Source organism: Enhydra lutris, unplaced genomic scaffold, assembly GCF_002288905.1.
Source record: "Enhydra lutris kenyoni isolate GAN:26980312 unplaced genomic scaffold, ASM228890v2 scaffoldscaffold64, whole genome shotgun sequence".
Lineage (NCBI taxonomy): Eukaryota > Metazoa > Chordata > Mammalia > Carnivora > Mustelidae > Enhydra > Enhydra lutris.
The window spans coordinates 1,595,196-1,616,385 of record NW_019154148.1 but is presented as its reverse complement, the minus strand read 5'-3'; the positions used below and the strand labels follow the sequence as shown (position 1 = coordinate 1,616,385).

General features: G+C 46.0%; 1 protein-coding gene across 1 annotated transcript in view; it reads left to right on the top strand.

Annotated features, from left to right (window-relative positions):
- The first annotated feature begins 9,812 nt into the window (after positions 1–9,812).
- The window catches only part of LOC111158931 (TNF alpha induced protein 8), a 114,316-nt gene continuing 102,938 nt past the window's right edge, over positions 9,813–21,190 (top strand). The window contains exon 1 of the mRNA XM_022521269.1: positions 9,813–9,936. Coding sequence (XP_022376977.1) covers position 9,936 — 1 coding nt within the window. The 5' untranslated portion in view covers positions 9,813–9,935. The remainder of the gene's footprint in view (positions 9,937–21,190) is intronic.

Here is a 21,190-nt window from a genome sequence, read left to right as displayed (position 1 = left end):
TACATGTAAAATTTTATCCACATTAATGGAATGGGTACATCAAAATACATACGTTTTTTAAATTGTGCATTTTCTGAGAATGTGGCTTTGTAATGACAGAAAAGTTTACAACATTGCAAGTCTCATTTTCTGAAGTGAAGGATTTTTCTTTTTTTTTTTTTTTTTTTTTTTTTTTTTTTTATTTGACAGAGAGAGATCACAAGCAGTCAGAGAGGCAGGCAGAGAGAGGAGGAAGCAGGCTCCCCGCCAAGCAGAGAGCCCGACGCGGGGCTCAATCCCAGGACCCTGAGACCACGACCCGAGCCGAAGGCAGCGGCTTAACCCACTGAGCCACCCAGGCGCCCCTGAAGTGAAGGATTTTTCTAATGTAGAATCATGAGACAGTCAAGTCCATCCCCCTTTCTTGTTCTCTTTACTTTATCCAAATTTATTTCTCCTTTTTTAAAAAATTACTTAAGAAATTGCAAGAATTTCTCACACTGGTCTCAACAGTCAGAGTACAATACAAAGATGTCCACTATAAGAAAATCCTTATACAATTTTAAAGTGGTGATGATCTTTTTAACAGGGTTGGAAAGCCAGATCTATTTCACTAAACAAAAAGATGTAATGGCATGAAAGGGGACCATCGTCAAAGTTAAAAGAACAGGTAGACTATAAGAACTATTTGTATAGTAATAGGAAAATTATTAATGTCCATATATGTAAAGAGAACTTTGAAGTTGTTGGAGAAATCAATTCATAGAACAGGACATTGAAAAAGTCAGAAAGTATAAAGTATGCTCCTCCTAATGGTTAAAGGAATGTTAAAAAAAGAAAAAAAGCAACAATGTGATACCGCTTGTCATCTGTCAGATTGGTATAAAGTCAAGGAACAACATCAGTTTGCTAGAGCTGGAAGGAAACAGGCACCCTGAAACACTGCCGGTAGGAGTAAGTTGCCACAGAGTCACCTAGATACATGTCAAGTTTGAATATATGTACTTTCACTAAGTAGTCTTACTTTTGAGAAATTATCCTATAAAGATAAAAGCACCTATGCACATAAATATGTGTACATAGATGTTTATTGAGCTATCTGGAGGGGGAAAAAAAAACTAGAAATCTAAATGTTAATTGGTTGGTAAATGGTTAAATAAATTGTCAAACATCCCTGAAATTGAATATTCTCTCAGCACTAAAAGAATGCCAGATTTGTATCTGTTGATCCGAAAATAGGTTAGTGAGAAAGATTTCTAAGTTAAAGGTAAATATCCCATATATTATTTCAGGTTTTTCAGTCCTATATGTATATACAGACAAAGAAATATGTATGGAGGATACACAAAACTATAACTTGGGAAAAGGGAAGAATGAACTAATACTTTTCCAAACTCCTTTATTTTTTATTATTTTTTTAAAGATTTTATTTATTTATTTGACACAGAGAGAGAGAGAGAGAGAGCACAAGTAGGCAGAGAGAGGGGGAAGCAGGCTCCCCGCCGAGCAGAGAGCCTGATTCGGGGCTGGATCCAGGACCCTGAGATCATGATCTGAGCTGAAGGCAGAGGCTTAAACCACTGAGCCACCCAGGTGCTCCTTCCAAACTCTAAACCCCACTGAGTAACAGGATACCAAAGAGAGATCTGTATCTTTAAACCACATAGTACTTAATGACTGAGAGCTGCTCTGTTGAATGAAGCAGACGTGTCAAGAATACTCTTTGGATTGAGCTATTTTGTTGCTTGATATTTATTTAAGTAGAAAGGTTAAAATGTTGCCCTTTGGACTACTTGGGAAAAGTTGAACATACATTACTTAAATGTCTTCTAGAGGTGTGTATCTTTTGCTATAGTCTGTATTTCAGTGTTTCATGACATGTCCCCCTGCTGCCTGCTTGTTTGTATATGAGGCCAGTAATTGAAGGAGCTCATGCAGTCAGAGTATCACATGATTTCACAAGGCTCCTGGGAGTAAGAAATTATTTCTTAGGTTCTCCCACCGCAAATATAGATAGGTGACAGAAATCATTTGTGTGACAATCCATTTCTTTCCACAGTAGAGATGTTTTACCCCTGCACAACTGTCCACCCTGTGTAGGTCTGACCTGTGTGACAGAATTTAAGCAATACAGTACATCAGCTCCAGATAAGTGTTGAATCATTTTATAATCTACATCCCTCCCCACATACACAGGACTCCCCAGAACTCCAGTATTTTCATCCTGTTAATTGCTTCCAGGTGAGGCTTGAGCACCCATTATCAAAATCAGGTCCAAGTGTATATTTGGTTCCTTGGGTGAGGTTCCTTGTGTTGAGTACTTCTCAGTCTAAAGACCTATGAACTAAGGGGACAAGTTATGTGCCTTGCACACACCAAACACACAGTTGTGAGACAGAGATACATGACTATCTCCCACTCTAAAAGAGGGCAAATGGGAGTCATACAGTAGTACCTGGTCCATAGAAATTCTGAAGTTTAGCTGAGAAGTCACCAGTCCCTTGAGTAATCCTCAAATTAATTCTCCACAACTCTTGGCTCCATCCTTGGGCTGTTTTTTCTTTCAAACTCTGAGTGAGCTTTTTTCTGTAAAAGTGGCCCATGGTTTTTTTTTTTGTTTTGTTTTGTTTTGTTTTTGTGGCCCATGTTTTTAACTGATAAGAGTATCAGCCTGTTTCTTGGCAAGAGTTGTTTCAGGGTACAGAGTCCTCTTTTCATTTTGTGCTATCCCTATTCCTTATAGTTCAGTCCAGTAAAATTGCTTTAAAAACTTGCTGTGTTTCTCCTGTATTAACTTCACTTAATCCACTAAGAAAAAAGCTACACTCATACATTTTTTTCTGACATGGGCTCTCAATAACCTTGAGCTACCCCAAGGTTGTTGTGGTATACCATATTAAGATTCTTAGAAATTCTAATATCTCTTAAAAAGGGTCTGCATGGCACACCCTTAAATTTTTCTGAGATGTCAACAAAAGGACAACACAACATTGGCCATGTCTCTTATTAGAAGACACTATATAATCACTACAATTTTGGATAATTTAAAAAAATATATCTATGAGGCCATTGTTAGGAAGACACAGACTCATGTATGCTCACACACACACACACACATGCACACACGCACGTAACCTACACATAGAAGGAGCTAGTCCAACAACTCTACTCTGAAGACTGGTAATTGGAGAGAAAAGGGAGAGGCTGTTACAGGAAAAAAAGAGCCCACCAGGTGAGGGTGCCATGCTGGGATCCTTCCTGGTTTAAAAGTGCAGGGTTGCCAACTTGGATTAGCATTTCATGGGTAAGTACACAGGAGAACTCCAGGGGCTTTAGACCGTATTTGTAGAAAAACATATTTTCAAAGCAGAATTACACAAAGACAAGACAAAACAAAACTAAGCTTTGTAGTATTTGGGATAGGCTCAAGTGAGATTTGAGATAGTCAAAAAGAAGAAAATAAAGAAGCCACATAGACAAGGAGTCCAGTGGGCAACCATGGAAGAATAACTGGGGGCAGCACTTTAATTTCTATAGCTCAAAGGTTGAACACCTGGAAACATGGAGACAACTCATTTTCATTGGGGGTGGTGGTGGTTGACAGAATTGTCTAAGATTGTGGATAAAGTCACCCTTTGATGGAGGCAATAGTTCTAGCAAGCTTTCTTCTGAAGAGGTGTGTTTTAGTGACGGTTATCATAGAAGGTAAGTAATTCTGAATAAAGAGTTAAAAATACTCTGTGGTGAAGGTATAATCACCAGTGACCTGTACTAGCTGTCGGGGGGGGGGGGTCTATGTAAGTCATAGGAAAGATTATTGATCCCTAAATTTTTATTCTATCCTTGAGTTTCTGGTTTGCCTGACATTGAACAATTCTCCTACCTGACCTAATCTTCACCTTTATTTGGAAAAATGTATATACCCTTTACTCATGTGGTTACATTAAGGACAAGATTACATGTTATGATAATGCCCTGAGAAGAGAAATAGGCCCGGAAAGAGGTGAAGCAGCGGGCCATCAGATAATCAGTTGGGAGGGTGGTGAAGTTACAGCCGTGTTTGGAATCAGGCACGTTCATTAACAGACTTGCATGAAAATGTGTTTAAAGCACAAAGGCTACATGGGCATTTCCCTTGGCTGTGTTTAATGGGCACAGCCTTGCTTCAGTGCTTTTAGCCTGCTGGAAAATGTGAGACCTGATCTTCCTTTTCTCTCTCCACACTACCCGGAGTGCCCTTCTCTCTGCTGGAAAACTCCAGTTCATCCTTTTTGGGTGGAAGGTCCTTTGTGAAATCTTCCCCGTTCATCCAGGGAATATGAGCCACTTCCACTCTCCTCCCAGAGTATGTGTGCATACATTTTTATTGCACATATCACGGTATCAAGGAGTTTTTTGCTTGCACTTAAAAAAAAAAAACAAAAAACCCTGCTGTTCAGTAACTATAGTCGAGGCTTCAAAGAGAGGAGAGTACAGGAGAAACAGAATCAGAAGATTTTTTAAAACTTACAAATACGTTTAAGGGCACCCGGGTGACTCAGTTGGTTAAGCGTCTGCCTTCACCTCAGGTCATGATCCCAGGGTCCTGGAATCGAGCCCCGCATTGGGCTCCCTGCTTAGCAGGTAGTCCTCTCTCTTTCTCCCTCTACCCTATCCCCCAGCTCGTTCTCTCTCTCTCTCTCTCTCGTTCTTGCTCTCTATCTCAAAATCTAAAAAAAAAAAAAGTATCTAAAGTTAGTTCCTACCTTTAGCTGGGTAGAAGCAAAAACAGGCATGCACAGAGGTATTTTGGGTAGGCAGCAAGAGATCCAGCTATCTCTACTTCGTGTGATTTATAGGGTGTTAGGGTCTTGGGTCTTGGAGTTTTGGCCTGGGAGGATCCAGACAGAGCTGCAAGGATTTATAAAATATGCGTAGCCACTCACTAATAGACTAGTGATTAGAAGATTCTTAGATTCTAATACTTTTTTTTTTTATGACCCCACATTGGAAATACCCAAGAGCTAATTTGAAAATGAAGTGATCCAAGTGTTTATTTGCTCGAGCAGGATAGGAAAGTTAATATCTTTGCTAACTTCTAAATATTATCATTCTGTGAATATGGTGGAAGAATAATAGTTCTTTAAGACAGTAATGCAAGTTGCCTGAGATTGTAGAGTCCCCTCCCTTCCCTAGACCCCTTAAATAAGCCCTGAGATGATGGCCGGTCTGCATGTTTCTATGAGCAGCACCTGTGGCCTCTCAGGTCTAGATGGCCCTAGTAAAGTGGGTTGTAGTGAATGAAGGTAGCAGCGTCCATGGAAAATTTTTAACTTTGCATTCTTTCTTTATTCTTAGCATTTTAAAAAGATTTATTTTAAAGCGAGAGAGAGTGCAAGTGGGGCAGGAGCTGAGGGAGAAGGAGAATCCCAAGCAGACCTCACACTCAGCAGGGAACCTGACATGGGATTCCATCTCATGACCCTGAGATCATAAAACCTGAGTGGAAATCAAGAGTTAGTTGGTCACTTAACCGACTGAGCCACCCACTCAGGCTCCCCAAAAGTTTTGCAAGGAAAGTATAGAACTTGAGAAGTTGAGGACAAAAGGGACACTTGGGTGGCTCAGTGGGTTAAGCGGCTCCTTTGGCTCAGGACATGATCCTGGGATCCTGAGATTGAGTGCTGCATGGGGCTCCCTGCTCAGCAGGAAGTCTGCTTCCCCCACCTCCCCTGCTTGTTCTCTCTCTCATAAATAAATAAATAAAATCTTTACAAAAAGAGAGACAGAAGGGATATTTAACTGAATGCAGCCCATGTAAGATAGAAGCAAGGGCTCTGGGGGGACCCAAAGAACTGGTGAGAGGGTTTACTCTGATCCTCTGGGATGAGAGGAAAGGAAACCACGATGAGTGGATGTAGATGGTATTTTTGCTAGCTCCAACAGGAAGTCGAGAAAACTATTGCTTATCTGTATATTTTATATTAGCAGGTAGGGATATCGAGAGCAGGAAGAGCAAGGGATGGGAAAGATGTCTCAAGGAAAGAGGTAAAAATTGAACCCCCTTCATACTCTTGTGATGCAGGAGGGTATCTAGGCCGCACACAGACTTAGCTGAGATTAGAGATCATGTGTCTGTAGACAATTAAGTTCACCTTTTCGGGTTCTTCTTGAGTCCATATCGAAAATATGGTTGATTGGAAATTTGCCAGGTTAGTACAAGGAAAGGACGATGAAGTAAAGGAATAGGAGGAGGCACTAGCAGTGACTGGCTGAAGTGTTGGCTGTTGGCGTTAGGCTAGGTAGGAGAGGAAGCTGGGAGAAATGCAAGTGTATGTGAGGCAAAGGAAGAGTCAAAAATTAAGCCAAGGATAAGAGACTAGTCCAGGTGTAGAATGTTGAAAACAGGGGCACCTGGGTGGCTCAGTCGTTAGCACCGCCTTTTGGCTCAGGTCATGATCCCAAGGTCTTTTTTTTTTTTTTTTTTTTTTAAATATTTATTTGACAGAGAGAGAGATCACAAGTAGGCAGAGAGGCAGGCAGAGAAGCAGGCAGAGAGAGGGGGGGAAGCGGGCTTCTTGCTGAGCAGAGAGCCCGATGTGGGGCTCGATCCCAGGACCGTGAGATCATAACCCTGGCCGAAGGCAGAGGCTTAACCCACTGAGCCACCCAGGTGCCCCGATGATCCCAAGGTCTTGAGATGGAACCCCCGAGTTGGGCGCTTTGCACAGCAGGAAGTCTGCTTCTGCCTCTGTCACTTCCCCTGCTCATGCTTTCTCTCTCTGTCAAATAAATAATTAAAAAAAAAAAAAAAAAGGAATGTTGAAGATAGATTGTAGAGCCGTGAAAAAGATAGAAGGGGCTCTGGGCAGTGCTGTTTTAGGGTGCAGCTGGGAACAAGGGAGACAGGAGTGAAGCAATGGGGACAGTTCCTGGAGCTGAGTTTGGAGGCACCATGACCTCCTGGCTGACTCTCACAGCAGTCATGCCGACAGTCGCCTCCTCCTATCTCAGCAGAAGCGAGGCACGTTGTCCTAAGTCATCCAGTTTATATGCGGCAGATAGATTACCACAGTTCTCAGTTGGTGGTGACAAATATGACTGCCCATGGACATTCAGGCAGGAATCATTTCTAATTATTTGGGGGTGGGGAAGGATGGGAGTGTACAAACTCTGTTAATCCTAATTTAGTTGCACCACTGCAGAGTCAAGAAGAATTTAGACAGTAAATGTCTTTGTCCCTCCCTCTAATGGGTGGCACCACCAAAGACACAGCCTGCCAAACCAGAAACCCTATGAATCAACCTAGATGACTCTCCTTCTCTCAACCCCCACATCCCATCAATCTCCAGGCCTTCAGCATCTGTATGAGTTTCCTATTACTGTCACAACAAATTACCACCAATATAAGGTTTTAAAACAACATAAATTTATTATTTTACAGTACTGTAGGTCAGAATTCCAGTGTGGATCTCAACAGGATAAAATCAGAGTGTCACCTCAAGAGCTGAGTTCCTATCTGTAGGCTCTGAGGGAGGATTCCCTTTCCCCTGCTCAGTTGGGTTACTGGCAGAGTTCACTTCCTTGTGGCCGCAGGACCGAGATTCCCACTTTTTATTGGCTGAGATCCATTTCCAACTTTTAGAGGCCACCCATTCCTTGGCTTCTGAACTAGGTCCAGTTCCTCTCATATTTTGAATCTCTTAGACCCACTTTTTCACTTTACAGACTCACATGATTAGATTAGACCCACTCAAATAATGCAGCATAAGCTCCCCATCACATTGTCTTTACACATAAGCACATCTGCAAAGTGTTCCAGGGATTAGGGAGTGGACATCCGTCCCAGATTCAATATTCTGCCTACCACAGTATCCCAACCTGTCATATTTCAGTAACTTCCTAAGCAAGTTTCCTGGCTCTGGCATTCTCTTTGCTGTTTTTCAGAATAACCTTTCTGGAACAACATGTCCCCCATGATTAAAATCCTTCTGGCTTTCTACTACCCAAGGGTCAAATTAATGCTGTTTAGCTCCTATAGTGGGAAAACACACACACACACACACACACACACACACACACACACACACACACACAAACACACGCTTGGATTTAAAGGGTCCTCTTTTGTTATTTTAGCTTCATTCCAATCTACACTCTACTTTTTCTCAACCCTCCTGAATGCTTGAAAAATGTTGACTGTGCCCATTTCTCCACCTGTAGACGCTCCTGAAACTCCTATTCCTAATTCCAAACCCAACTCAGACATCACCTCTTTCAGGATGGTCTTGCTGACACCCCCCTCCCATAGTATAACCACAGGACAGTGTTCTTTTCTAAACACCTATGAACCCTGTGCATATTCGTATTTGGGGCGTTGAACACAAATGTGTTGTGATTTTCTGGTCTACTTCACCTACAAAGTGTTTAATTACCTGTCTCCCAGCCATACTGGGCCACTCCCTAAATGCGTAACTTTGGGCAGGATATTTTACTTCACTATGCCTCCATTTTCCTTTGTAAAATTAAGGTAACTATAAGATCAACATTATAGACTGTTGTGAGGATTAGGACGGTGACCTGCCCATACTAAGTTTTGCTAATATTATTATTAACAGCCCTCTGCACAGAGCCACCATATCGGAGGTGTTTAATGGATGCTTGTGGATTCATTGTACTCCCACGAAGGTCAGCACCTTCATGAACCTCTACCCCGGGTCGGGGCTCCTCCGCAGAAGGAAGGCAGATTCTGCCCCATCCCGGGGGAGAGCTAGCCTTCGACCCCACAGGCAGGAGCAGTCACAGTCAAAGCCTCAGAAGCGACTGAGACCAGACGGGCTTCCCAGGAGCCAACGAGTCTTTACCTGAGAAAGGAAGCCCTGCAATCTCCGTGAATGGCAACCAGGAATCATGAATGCGTCAGACATCGCGAGGTAGACTTGAAGCCAGTAGAAGCTGAAAAAGAAAAAAAAAGTGGGATTTACGACTTACGTGGATAGTTGTAATCAATAATAATGGCAACAGTTGGTAACAGTCATGCATGCCTGTTTCGTGCCAGGCACAGTAAACATGTATGAGCTCATTTAACCGTCTCAACACACTATGAGGCTGGTATCTCATTTTTGCGACTGAAGACACCGAGGCCCGAACGTGTCCCTCAAGCCAGTCCTGACCCCTCGTCTCGCATCCAGACGTCCTTCCTTCCAGTCCGGATCCAGCTCCCACGCCGCAGCCCAGCCCTCCCCTTCCTTCTTCGGGGCACCTGCCGTGCCGCCCCGGTGTCAGGCTGGGTTAGCCCAGTCCAGGATACCTGGCTCCCCTTCCCGCCTCTGACCTCCTAGGTCCTTCCGCTAGCCCTGCCCCTCCTCCTCTCCCGCGTCTTCTGCGCCGCTCAGCTCTTCAACCCGCTTTGCCCCTGGACTCCTAGCTCCTCCTCTCAGCTCCGCCCCCTACCTTCTTGCTCCTCATGGCCCGCCCCCGACAATATAGCTCCTCCCACATCCCCGACTCGGCTCCTCCTCCCTGGTCCGTCCCGCCCCCAGCTTCCTGGCTCCTCCTCTCAGCTCCGCTCCCGACCGTCGGGCCCCGCCTTAGCCCCGCCCATGGCCCCTCCTCCGCCCCCTGCTCTGCCCCCACCCTCCTAGATCCTCCTCTCAGTTCCTCCACTGGACTCCTAGCCCCTCGTGGCTCCGCCCCTGACCCATTCGCTCGTCCTCCTGGCCCCGCCCCAGCGTCCTCGAGCCTCCCGTAGCCCCGCCCCTGGCGCCCAGTCTCCCGCCCCGCCCCGGCCGCTCTGTTCCTCCCTCTGCCTAGTCCGCCCCTCCCCTGGCCCGTGGCTCTTTTTCTCTCGCCGCCTCTGGCCCGCGCTGCTGATCCGTCCGCTGAAGCCCGCGAGCGTTCGAGCCGCTAGGGAACTCCGCACGGTCAGATCACCAGGTTCGCCTGTGTGTCCCGGCGCCGCCGCGCCCTCTCTTCAGAGTAAGTGCCTCCCGGCGCGTGGGTCTTGCACACACTCCCTCTCCGGGCTTCCCCGGCCGCTGGGCTGCCGGCTGCTCCTAGGGGCGCACCTTCCGCTCCCTCAGACTTACGGGAGTGAGTGGGTGTGAGTGGGTGCCTGTGAGCGCGTGTGTGTAAGAGTGTGTGTGCAGGCGCGCACAGCCCCGGAAACTCCCCGAAGTTTTACCCAGTTTCTGCGCCGCAGCGCCTGTCTGAGACCTCCGGCTAGCAGCCCCTACCACAGACTCGGGTCGAGCCTTTCCTTCACTTCCACCTCCTCCTCTGAGCCCCACGCGCGATCCGGTCCTTCCTTGTGTAGACGCGGCGCCGGCTATGTGTCCGGCCGCCTCCTAACAGCTCGTGCTGTGCAGAGGACTGCCCGGGTTATCACGGTGTCCCAGGTTGCAGACCTAGGTGCTGGCCTGAGATTGTAATCCAACCCCGCGTGGTAAAACGGGCGCACTTCCGTCGTTCGGTGGAGGCTGCCTTTGCAGAAGAAAGTTTTGTGTGTGTGTGTGTGTCCTTGCGCGCGCTTGGGTGACACTCGAGCCTTAAGCACCTGATGGAGGGACACCTGATGAGCCCTTTGGGACCCAGGGAGGCTGATAGGCATGTTCAAGACCCCCCTCTGGCTGGCCAACCAAACTTTGACACCTAAAAGGGTGTGCATTCATTCAGTGACACGGTAATGCTAGCGCCAACTGATTTCCTAAAACACAGCAGTAGTTAGAAAGAGCAAGACCTGCGGGATGGTGGAAGGAAGGGGACAAGAGTTGAGAGCCCAGCCCTGGAAGAACAAAATCCTTGAGTTACTTATATCCCTGTGTAAATTCTTTTGGGGCGGGGGAGCAGGGGGTCAATACTATCTCAAGGTAGAGTACATTTCTGCATTTAAAAAAGGTTAGGGGCGCCTGGGTAGCTCAGTGGGTTAAAGCCTCTGCCTTCAGCTCAGGTCATGATCCCAGGGTCCTAAGATCGAGCCCCGCATCGGGCTCTCTGCTCAGCAGGGAGCCTGCTTCCCCCTCTCTCTGCCTGCCTCTCTTGCCTACTGTGAGCTCTGCCTGTCAAATAAATAAATAAAATCTTTAAAAAATAATAAAAAATGGTTAATTGATAGCGACACTGTACTTGAATCCATCCCTAAAAGGATTCCCTGGTTGCCGAATTCTTCTGAATTCTTCTATGTCTCTGAATTCTCTGAATTCTTCTGTATCTCATTGTATTCTTGCTGTGTTCTTACTGTGAAAGTAGAGATCCCCATAAAATGTCCCCACTTCCTTGACAATTCATTTAAGACATGCTGGTAATTAAATGACATGTCGAAAGAAATCTTTCATTGAGGTGTATGGGTGGGGTGGTGGGCGGCAGAAAGCTGTGTGGCTAAAGGAAATCACCAGAACAGAGCAGCCGTTACGTTGCCATTGTACGTTGGCATGTGAAAGCAAGTGCTGATAAATCACTTTAAGTGCTGCTTATCACAGCAGATATTTTTATCCTGGTTTCAATCCCGTGTTACACAAAAGTGTTTCCACGGTGTTTGGACTAAGGAAACATTATGCTGTGAAATGTAAACATATGACTCCATCTCTCTTAAAGGAAAGAAATAATTATCACACTTAATTAAACACCTGGAAACATTTATTGCCACCTTCTAATTAGATCTGACATGGGGAGTTAAGTCAGCAAGTTATTGCTAATTTTCTAGCTGGTAACACAATTAGCTTTTTTGTAGGTTTTTTTGGATGGCTGTTCCCCTTGGTACACAGTACTTGCCTCCCCCACCCCTGGCCCACCTTTTGAGTTTCTGCCTGTTATTTGAGTAAATAGTTTCGGGAAGTGGATACCACCTACCTCCCTGTAAAATGTGAATGCTTTAGATGTTGACTGTTTCGTCAACTGAACAGATGTAGGCCTTAAAAGCCATTCTATTCATCTAGATTATCGGATAATTTAAGAATCATTGGGAAATCACTGCATCTGAGAAGCGGCCCCCAAAAGCGTAGTTGTTCTAATGAGTGGACCCTGAAATGTTGTTCTTTAAGGGAGATTTTAATCTCTTGCGCCGTTTCGTGTCCTGTGCTTAAATTCAATGATATGGGGTAGCTTGAGCTGGAAAATCTCATCTTCATTGTCCCTTAGTTCTCCGTTTCTGACTCTGTTGCCAGTTACAGTGTTCGTCTTGGTAGCGTGGTCTTGTGAGTGCAGACCCTTCAGGTATCCTGACAGAATGGCCGAGAAGCTGAGGGTGAGCATGCCCCCTGACCAGAAGAGTGTTTTCTGAGGCCTATTCTCTGTAGTTCTTCGTTCTGTTGAAATTGGAGGAAAGGGTGTGTGGAGAGAAATGATTGCATCCAAACAGCACTCGTTAGGAAATGCCATATGGGAGGAGGGGCCAATTTCTAGATGGTTTCTGGTTGTGGGAATTTCAGATAGTTGCTCTTTGCTTTTGAGTCCCCACCGTGCTGGGCACTAGGGAGATCTCGAAGTTCATGGGTCCAGTTAATCCTTTTCTGCTTGGGACAGCCTTTTGGAATGAAGACATTTGCTTCTTGAAGATTTCATGTGTGGTCTGTCAAGAGTTAAGCTTTGCTGGCCCACCTCTCAGAAGAATCTGTTCCCCACCCCTTCCAGGTTTGCTCACATTGAAGGGATGGAACGTGGGGGAACCTTTGGGAGGCAGGGGAGGATCAGTGAGAACAAGTGAGGGCCACCTATTTTCTCACAGAGACAAAAGCCAGCGTTAGTGCAACCCCAGTCCCAGGACCACTGACTTGGGCCCCGGGCCCGTGCACAGGGTCCAACCTAGGTTAAAAAAACAAAAAAGAAAGAAAATGGACCCTTGACCCCCTGTTTGGCATTCTCAGTCAGCTCAGGTCTGAGACAGAAGTTGACGAAATGCACTGTGTGTGGGGCTAGATTAACTTTTTTCGCCTCGCCCCTCCTCATGCTGCCCACATCCTGCATCTAATACCAAATGCACACAGTAAGAACTCAACAAACATTAAAAAGGAGCTTTTAAAACCCCAACCTTTATGTTTCCCTGTGGTAACAGTTTCCTTTCAGCTCTCCTATCCCTGGTTTTGATGACTCTGGCCCTGGAGTCTGAATTGACTGAAGTTTCTAGACTCTTCTCTGTGAGTGGTGCTTACCAACAGCTAAAAGTGGGTGCTTCTTTGAGGGTAAAAAAAAAAAAAAAATTCAGTGATCCTTGTTGCAAAAGATAAATGAGATAAAATAGTATCCAGTGGACACTGGTTTGCATTCGACATTTTGGAGTAAGAAGAGGAAATGAGCTACAGGTAGAGGGTAGATAATTCTAGAAACAAGAGGCATTCAGGAACGTGAGAAACCATCTGTCCTATGGGTTTAAGACCATAACGTCTGTTGTTATACAAATCTGGGGGTGTATCCCCTCTTCCAGCTTGCGGGGGAGTGGGGGTGTTACCGTTGGTTCACACAACGGACAGAGCTGATAGAGCTCTTGCTGTGTGCGCAGCCCTCTCCTGTTCACAGGAGGGCTGGCAACTTGCAGGGAAAATGTTGGTAAGAACGGGCCCCAGCAGGTAGGTCGACAGTGGCAAAAGTAGGTTTAGAATTCTTCAGTTTCACCAAGGGAAGTAAAGGCACTTCCCTAGGATAGAAGAACCGTTTTCAAAATACTTTTATTTCAAAAGATAAGAAACGGAAATAAGCACTTTTCTTCTAATGTCCCTTTCAAATGGCCTGGGGTATAATTGCTATCAGCCTGATTCCAGAGAACTTTGTTTCCCTGGATTTTCACTTTGTTTCCCTCCTTTTAGAGAGTTGTTGCATTTTCTCTAGAGGCAAGGATTCATGGTTCAGGACCCAGGTAGTGGAGGTTCGGAACCAGCAGCAAAGCTGGGTGGGCAGGTACAAGTTTGTTTTTCTAGGGTCTGCTCTGATATCTAGAACAAGAGAGTTGATAGAACAACTCGGGGATGTTTCTCTCAAGGTGATGAGGGGCGGGGGCAGGCATACAGTGATCTGCCTCACCAAAAAAAAAAAAAAAAAAAAAAATGGATGAGGGATCACAGGAATGGGCCTCTGCTTAAGCACCCCATGCTGACTTATAAACAAATCAAGGTTTGTTTCTTTAATAATAGAGAATGGAATTAAATCCAAAATTCCACTTGTAGTTTCCGTAAACACTGGGAATAAGGATGACTTCTAGGTTAGTCACGATGTGGTTCGTTCCCATGACTCTGCAGGATTCACCTCTTCCGGTCCTAGCCACCCTGGCTGTGTGACTTTGGACAGTCCACTCAAGCTCTCTGAGCCTGTTTCTCTACCTCAAAACTGGGGATAGCAGTTACGTCCTGGGTTTTGTGATGTGGATTAAAGCAGAACGTCCCTCTCCTGGTGTCCATGTGTGGAAGGCACCCAGCAAAGGGTGGGCTTCTCTGGATTGGCCAGGTTGGGCTCATTTTGAGAGGATGGTGTTTGTACTGGGTCAGAGTGGAGGGGAGAGGAAGAGCCATAACTTGTACCACATGTGTTTTTAGCATGAACTTTCTTTTTTCCATGATGCCAGAGGAGCCCAGAGAAGGGGCTGAATATAGCCCAATTTCAATGATTCCCAGCTGCAGGGTCATATGATAATAGAGGGAAATCTTGCTGCTGCTACTGCTGCTTCTAAAGAGAAATGAGCCAGAACAGGGTATCTGGGTTTTATGTATCTAAGCAAGCCAGCATCCTGGGAGCCTCCCTGTGCGTGAGGGAAGCTTTTCTTTCTTCCTTTCTTCCCTCCCTCCTTCTTTTCCTCACCCTCCCTCCCTTCCTTCCTTCCTTCCTAGAGAGAAAGATTACAGGGGCAAGAGGCAGAGGGAGAGGGAGGGAGAGAATCTTCCTCGGGCTCCACGCATGCAACCTGGGTTGGGGGGCGGAGGGGCTCAATCTCGCAACACTGACATCATAACCTGAGCTGAAATCAAGAGTCAGATGCTCAACTGAGGGAGCCACAAAGGTGCCCCAAGAAGAAAGCTTTTTAAGAAAAACCTGTTGCAGTTAAGATGTGAGCAGTGGGTTGGCCTTTCACCTCTGGAGGCCCTTGTTTAAATCAAGTATTGGATGAAACCCAATTATCCAAGACATTTAGGCAGGTATGTCTCAGCTGTCCTCGGTGTCACAAGGGGACCTGGCCTGGCAGGTCTTTGGGGGGAAGCTGTGAGATTTCCAGAGGGCGGGAATGCCTCGTCTTGGTTGTCTACTGGGTCAGGGTCTGCTGGGCACACTCCTCTCTCTCTCTCTCTAGGGCATGAAATACCCTCGTGTATATTTGAAATGAGCCAACCTTCTCCACTCCTGAGCACTAAAAAGTTTCTTACAATATCACTGTCAACCAAAATACCAAAATGAAGGAGGCAGGGGTTGTAGTGTGTGTTTGTGAAGACCCAACTGTCTTCATCCTTCCCTAGTTCAAGAGCTTGAGCTGACTGTGTCCAGGCTCTCTCTCTCTCTCTCTCTCTCTCTCACACACACACACACACACACACACACACACGTGACTAAGGAATTCTGCAGAGGCAGGGGTTGTAGTGTGTGTTTGTGAAGACCCAACTGTCTTCATCCTTCCCTAATTCAAGAGCTTGAGCTGACTGTGTCCAGGCTCGCTCGCTCCCTCTCTCTCTCTCTCTCTCTCTCTCTCACACACACACACACACACACACACACACACGTGACTAAGGAATTCTGCAGAGATGTCAGTCTTCTGAGAAAATTGGTAGACACCACGTTGGCAACAGATTGAGGAGTTCAGAACCATCTTTGATGATCCAAACCTTTAAGGAATAAGTCTCGGACTGGTTCCACCAGTCAGCAATCAGGAAATAACTCCTTTGTGTTTCTTTCTTCTCTCTTTCTTCTTCTTCTTCTTCTTCTTCTTCTTTTTTTTTTTTTTAAAGATTTTATTTATTTGAGAGAGAGAGAGAGCACAGAGGAGGGGTCGGGGAGAGGCAGAGTCCCTGCTGAGTGGAGAGCCTGATGAGGGGCTGATGAGGGGCTCGATCCCAGGCTCAGGGTTATCACCTGAGCCAAAGGCAGACACTTAACTGACTGAGCCACCCAGGCGCCCCTCTTCTCTCTTTAAAAAGATGAGGTAGTTTTCTGGGAAAGGCTGGTGTTTGATTCTTTGTTATCACTTCCCAAGGACAGAGCATTCCTAATTTCAGTGCTGGAATCCCTTGTTGCCTTGGTGACGGGATAGGCTCCCAGGAACTCACAGAGTGTACCTGAGACAGGTGAGCGGGCTCAGACCTCCCCTCTGTGTGGCCCTCACCGGGCTATTTTGCTCCTTGGCTTCTCTGACCTGGAAAGCTCAGGCTGCTGTGACTTACCGGAGTCAGACACTATGTGTCAATGGAGAGCCTTCTGAGGAGGCAGGGGCTCTGGAGGGTCCCTGGCCTTTGTGCCCCAAGTGGGATGGTTTGAATGCATGAGTATCTGGGCAGCCACAAAGGTGATAGACCAAATGAAGCCGTGAACTTTTCCAGCGTGCTGCTGTAGTGCAGGGCCCATCAGGAGCCAGAACTCCCCACCTAACCACAAGTCAGTATCCCCTGGGGCCCTTGATACCAAAGATGCAGGTTCCTGGTCTCCACTACCAGAGCTGGACTCTATATTTCTGAACCCCTCCCCCCAAACCTTGACTATTGCCTAGCAAATTCTAAACCCCTAGCCTGGGAGACCAGTTTTAATGTCTTGTTCTATAAGAAGACTATTCAGGCAACAGATGATCTGTAGGGTTGTTTTTTGTTTGTTTTTGTGGGGGCCCAGGGTGGTTCTGGCAGTGGAAAGAGCAGATTTATTGAAAGTACAGAGTGGTTTTAAAAGTTTAAAGAAGATTAAAATGAACTCGCTCAAAATGAACACCTGTTCACCCATCCTAAGAAACAACAAAGTAGTTTTTCTAGTAGGTCCTCACCGGGTGGAGGAATGTTGACCAACAGCGAGGTCAGAAAAAAAAAAATAACCATCAACACCCAGAGTGGTGTCCCACGAGTAGATCCAGGAATTGAGAGCTGTGAAGCAGGGACCCCAGGGAATCAGCTCAGGATTCATGAGTTAAAAATCTAGATTACCAATCACCGGCTCTGCTGATGTCATTGGCTGGTGCTGGCCACCTGGAGGCCATATCCTGTGGCTTCATATGGGATGGGCGCCCCTTTTTCAAGAGTGGCAGACAATGGGAGGAGCGCAAGGCCTAAGACTTGGTCACTGAGTGTCCAGTGAGGGCTGCCCTAGGTCCCCTCCCTGTCCTGAGGTCCCGACCCCTCTGGGGCTGTCCTCTTCTTGGGGTGCCCCTCTCATTTCAAAATGGTGGGCAATGGCAAGATGGAGAACACAGTTTCTTTCCTTGAAGCCACGTTGCCGTAACTTTCTCCACTTCCTCCTCCTCCTCCCTCTTCTTTTTTCAAATTCTTTTTCTTTTTCCTTTTTTTTTTTTTTTTTTTTTTTTTGCATTTTGAGTTGGGCCAGTGCTTGAGACTTTCTTCCCTATTTCTGAATTCTGGTCATCTCTCCCTTTATCACTCTGGTAAGAGCCATGGGGTATATTAGCAGTCTGCCTCTGATGATACATAATAGCCATTTTAGTAGGAGCCTCTGTCTTTCCCTTGAGATTTAAATATTCTACCAGGGATCCACAAGGATATAAAGGGACTCCTCTGAGTCATGCTTGAGCCCCTCTCTCTAGGCGGCCATCCTGCAGCACGCTGGCAGGGACGGGGGGTGCTTCGAGCCTCACAGTTTGGGAAAGGGGTCAGTTGTAAGAGTTTGGGAAGTGGCTTGTGGAGATGGATGGCGGGGGCATACCTGACTCTGAACTCCCTCCAGGCACATCTACCCCAAATTTACCTTCCATCCATCTGTTGTAAGTTCTGTTGCCTTTTATAGTTGCCCTTACGGTTTATACAGTCCTGATAATAAGTAGTGTGGTATATCACCATATTGGTGAAGCTCAGACTGGATGGCTTTAACAGCAGATCTGTATTTCTCCCAGCTCTGGAGGCTGGAAGGCCAGGCTCAAGGTGTCAGCAAGTTTGGTTTCCCTTGAGGCCTCTCTCTCTGGCTTGCAAAGGGCTACCTTCCAGAATTTCCTCCCCTGGCCTTTTCTCTGTGAGGGCATCCCTAGTGTTTCTCTCTCAAGGACACAGGCCCAGTCATATTAGGCCCCACCCTTGTGATCTCATATCACCATAATTATCTCTCTAAAGGGCCTATCTTGGGCGCCTGGGTGGCTCAGTGGGTTAAGCCGCTGCCTTCGGCTCAGGTCGTGATCTCGGGGTCCTGGGATCAAGTCCCGCATCGGGCTCTCTGCTCAGCAGGGAGCCTGCTTCCCCCCCCCCCTCTCTGCCTGCCTCTCTGTCTACTTGTGATCTCTCTCTGTCAAATAAATAAATAAAATCTTTAAAAAACAAAAAATAAAAAAAATAAATAAAGGGCCTATCTCTAAATAAGGTCATATTGGAGGTTGGGGCTTCCAAATATGAATATGTTAGGGGGCAGAATTCTCTAACTATGAAAGGGTATTACAAATGGTAGTCTTTCTGTTAGCGTTGTACAGTTTACATCTACTATGTAGAGTGCTCTGAATTCGCAGTTACTATTTTGCACTTTAAACAACTATTTTTTTTAATTTTTTTATTTCTTTTCAGCATAACAGTATTCATTGATTTTGCACCACACCCAGTGCTCCATGCAATACGTGCCCTCCTTAATACCCACCACCTGGCTCCCTCAACCTCCCACTCCCTGCCCCTTCAAAACTCTCAGATTGTTTTTCAGAGTTCATAGTCTCTCATGGTTCACCTCCTCTTCCAATTTCCCTCAACTCCCTTCTCCTCTCCATCTCCCTATGTCCTCCATGTTATTTGTTATGCTCTACAAATAAGTGAAACCATATGATAATTGACTCTCTTTGCTTGACTTATTTCACTCAGCATACTCTCTTCCAGTCCCATCCATGTTGCTACAAAAATTGGGTATTCATCCTTACTGAGGGAGGCATAATACTCCATAGTGTATATGAACCACATCTTCCTTATCCATTCGTCCTTAAACAACTATTTTGAAAAAATTAAAACATGAGAAAAAGGTGGATTTTTTTCTACTTATCTACTTATTCACAATATTTGGGGTCTTGATTCTTTAACATAGGCCCATTTCCATCTGGGTATTTTCTTGTCTCTCAGCCTGAAGAACTTCCTTTATTATTTCCTGTGGCTCAGACCTGCAGGGAACAAATGCTCTCAACTTCTTGTGTGTGTGTGCCCTTCATGTCTGTGTGTCCAATTTTCTTCTTATAAGGACACCAGTCATTTTGTCTTAGGGCTTTCCCTAACGGCCTCATTTTAGGTGAATCATGTCTTTAAAGATCCTATCTCCAAATACAGTTCTGTTTTGAGGTACTGGATGTTCAGCTTCAACATTCGAATTTGGGAGGGGGGCACAATGCAGGCCATAACAATCAGGATACTGTAGGTGGTAGGTAAGAGATCACCCAACAAACAGGTTTGAACAGTAAAGTCATTAAGTTATCTTGAGTGAGGGGAAGTCTGTGGTTGGTCCAATCCAAGGTTGAACCAGTGGCTTAAACAGTTATCACCAGGGATCAAGTTCTTCCCATCCTCCCACTCTCCCATTGTTAGCATGTTACCTTTCCTTCAGCAGACTTGCTGCCTCATGGGCAGAAAAGGGTGTCCTCAGCACCGGGTATTGCACGTTGTTCCCAGCCCCATCCAAAGGCACAAAGTGTATGTGTGTGTGTGTGTGTGTATGTGTGTATGGAGGGTGGAGGGCAATGATGAATCTATAATCCTGTAGTGTCCATGTCTTTCTGTCCAGGGGTAGAATCTTTCCTGAAGTCTCCTCAGGCTTCGTGGGGCACAAGTGAGTGAAGTGGGGCTACAAGGGAAACTGTGAAAGTAAGTAGCAGTCATTAGGGGAAAACGCCACTGTGGGAGGTTGGCTGTGCCAAAAGGAAGAAGGGAGAAGGCATGACGAGTGGGCAGACAGCACCCTTCCTGGCCCCAGACTCCCACATTCTAGAAGCTGTGTAGTAAGGCCCTCACTATTCCTGAGAATGATAAAACCAGGTTTTACTGGAATTAAAGCTAACCACCCTTGATGAGGAGTGGGGAGAAAAACAGAAGATGGGGGAGGTGTTGAAAACCACATAGGCTTCATTACTCCTAGTAATGACTTTTTAATGGGAAGGATCATGGATTTAGAAAAATAGCACAACTTACTTTAGAGACAGCATTGTACATTCAAACCTCGAAGGTGTCCACCAAATAGAGAATTCTTCATGTTTCTGGAAACATTCACAACCATAATGGCAATAATGACACGCATTTATGGAGTACTTAGAGCGGATCAGGAGAAGGGGTGAGTGTTAATCCGTGTTTACAGATGAGGAATTGAGGTTTGGGGAGGTTAAGTAAGCCCGCAGGTGCCTGGCCACACTGGGCTTCGTACTGCAGAAGTTCACTTTTCTGGCTTATGTATGCTCTGAGCGGCTACAGCGCATTACCCCTCCATAAACCTGCTACAAACTCCCTCGTTGCCTGTGGATTCTCCAAGGCTGTTTCCTCTCCAGCCAGCCACTTTCTGCTTCATGGACAAAAGTCCTAGGATTATTTCAGATATGATTCACCTTTCAAAGTTAGGAAGGTAGACATTCAGAACTCATGGAACTGAGCTTCTCAAGTTGAGAGGATAACTCTGATACCCTGTTTTGTAAAGGAAAAAAGGTGGACGGTTTTCAGACGTATCCTAGAGAAATGTATCTTTCGTCACTGGCTCGTGCCGCCCAGTGCCCATCTGAGTGGTGGCAAATGTGCCCTCCAGTTTATAGAGTCTTTGTGTGACGCGTGTTGTCTAAGAGTGGGGACAGCTTCCGGACAGTCACTGTGTGGAGACTGCCCCCCGCCCCAGGGAAGACCTGGGTGTTTGGGGTCGGCCCCACAGATGGTGGGCTAGTTGTATGTCTTATCCTGTGGCTTTGATGCCAGGAAGGCAAGAGACCCACGGCTCCAACATCCCATCCCCACAGCTCAGAATGGGGGCTGACCCTGGAAGCCTGCATTCCTTCACTTAGTTCCTGAACTCACGTTGCTAAAGCTGTAACAGCACCTTGGGTATGACAGTTCGGTTAGACTTGAGGATTGCTAAAGTTTGGAGGAAAAGTTCTGTTCATTCGCTCTCTTAATCCCCTGTT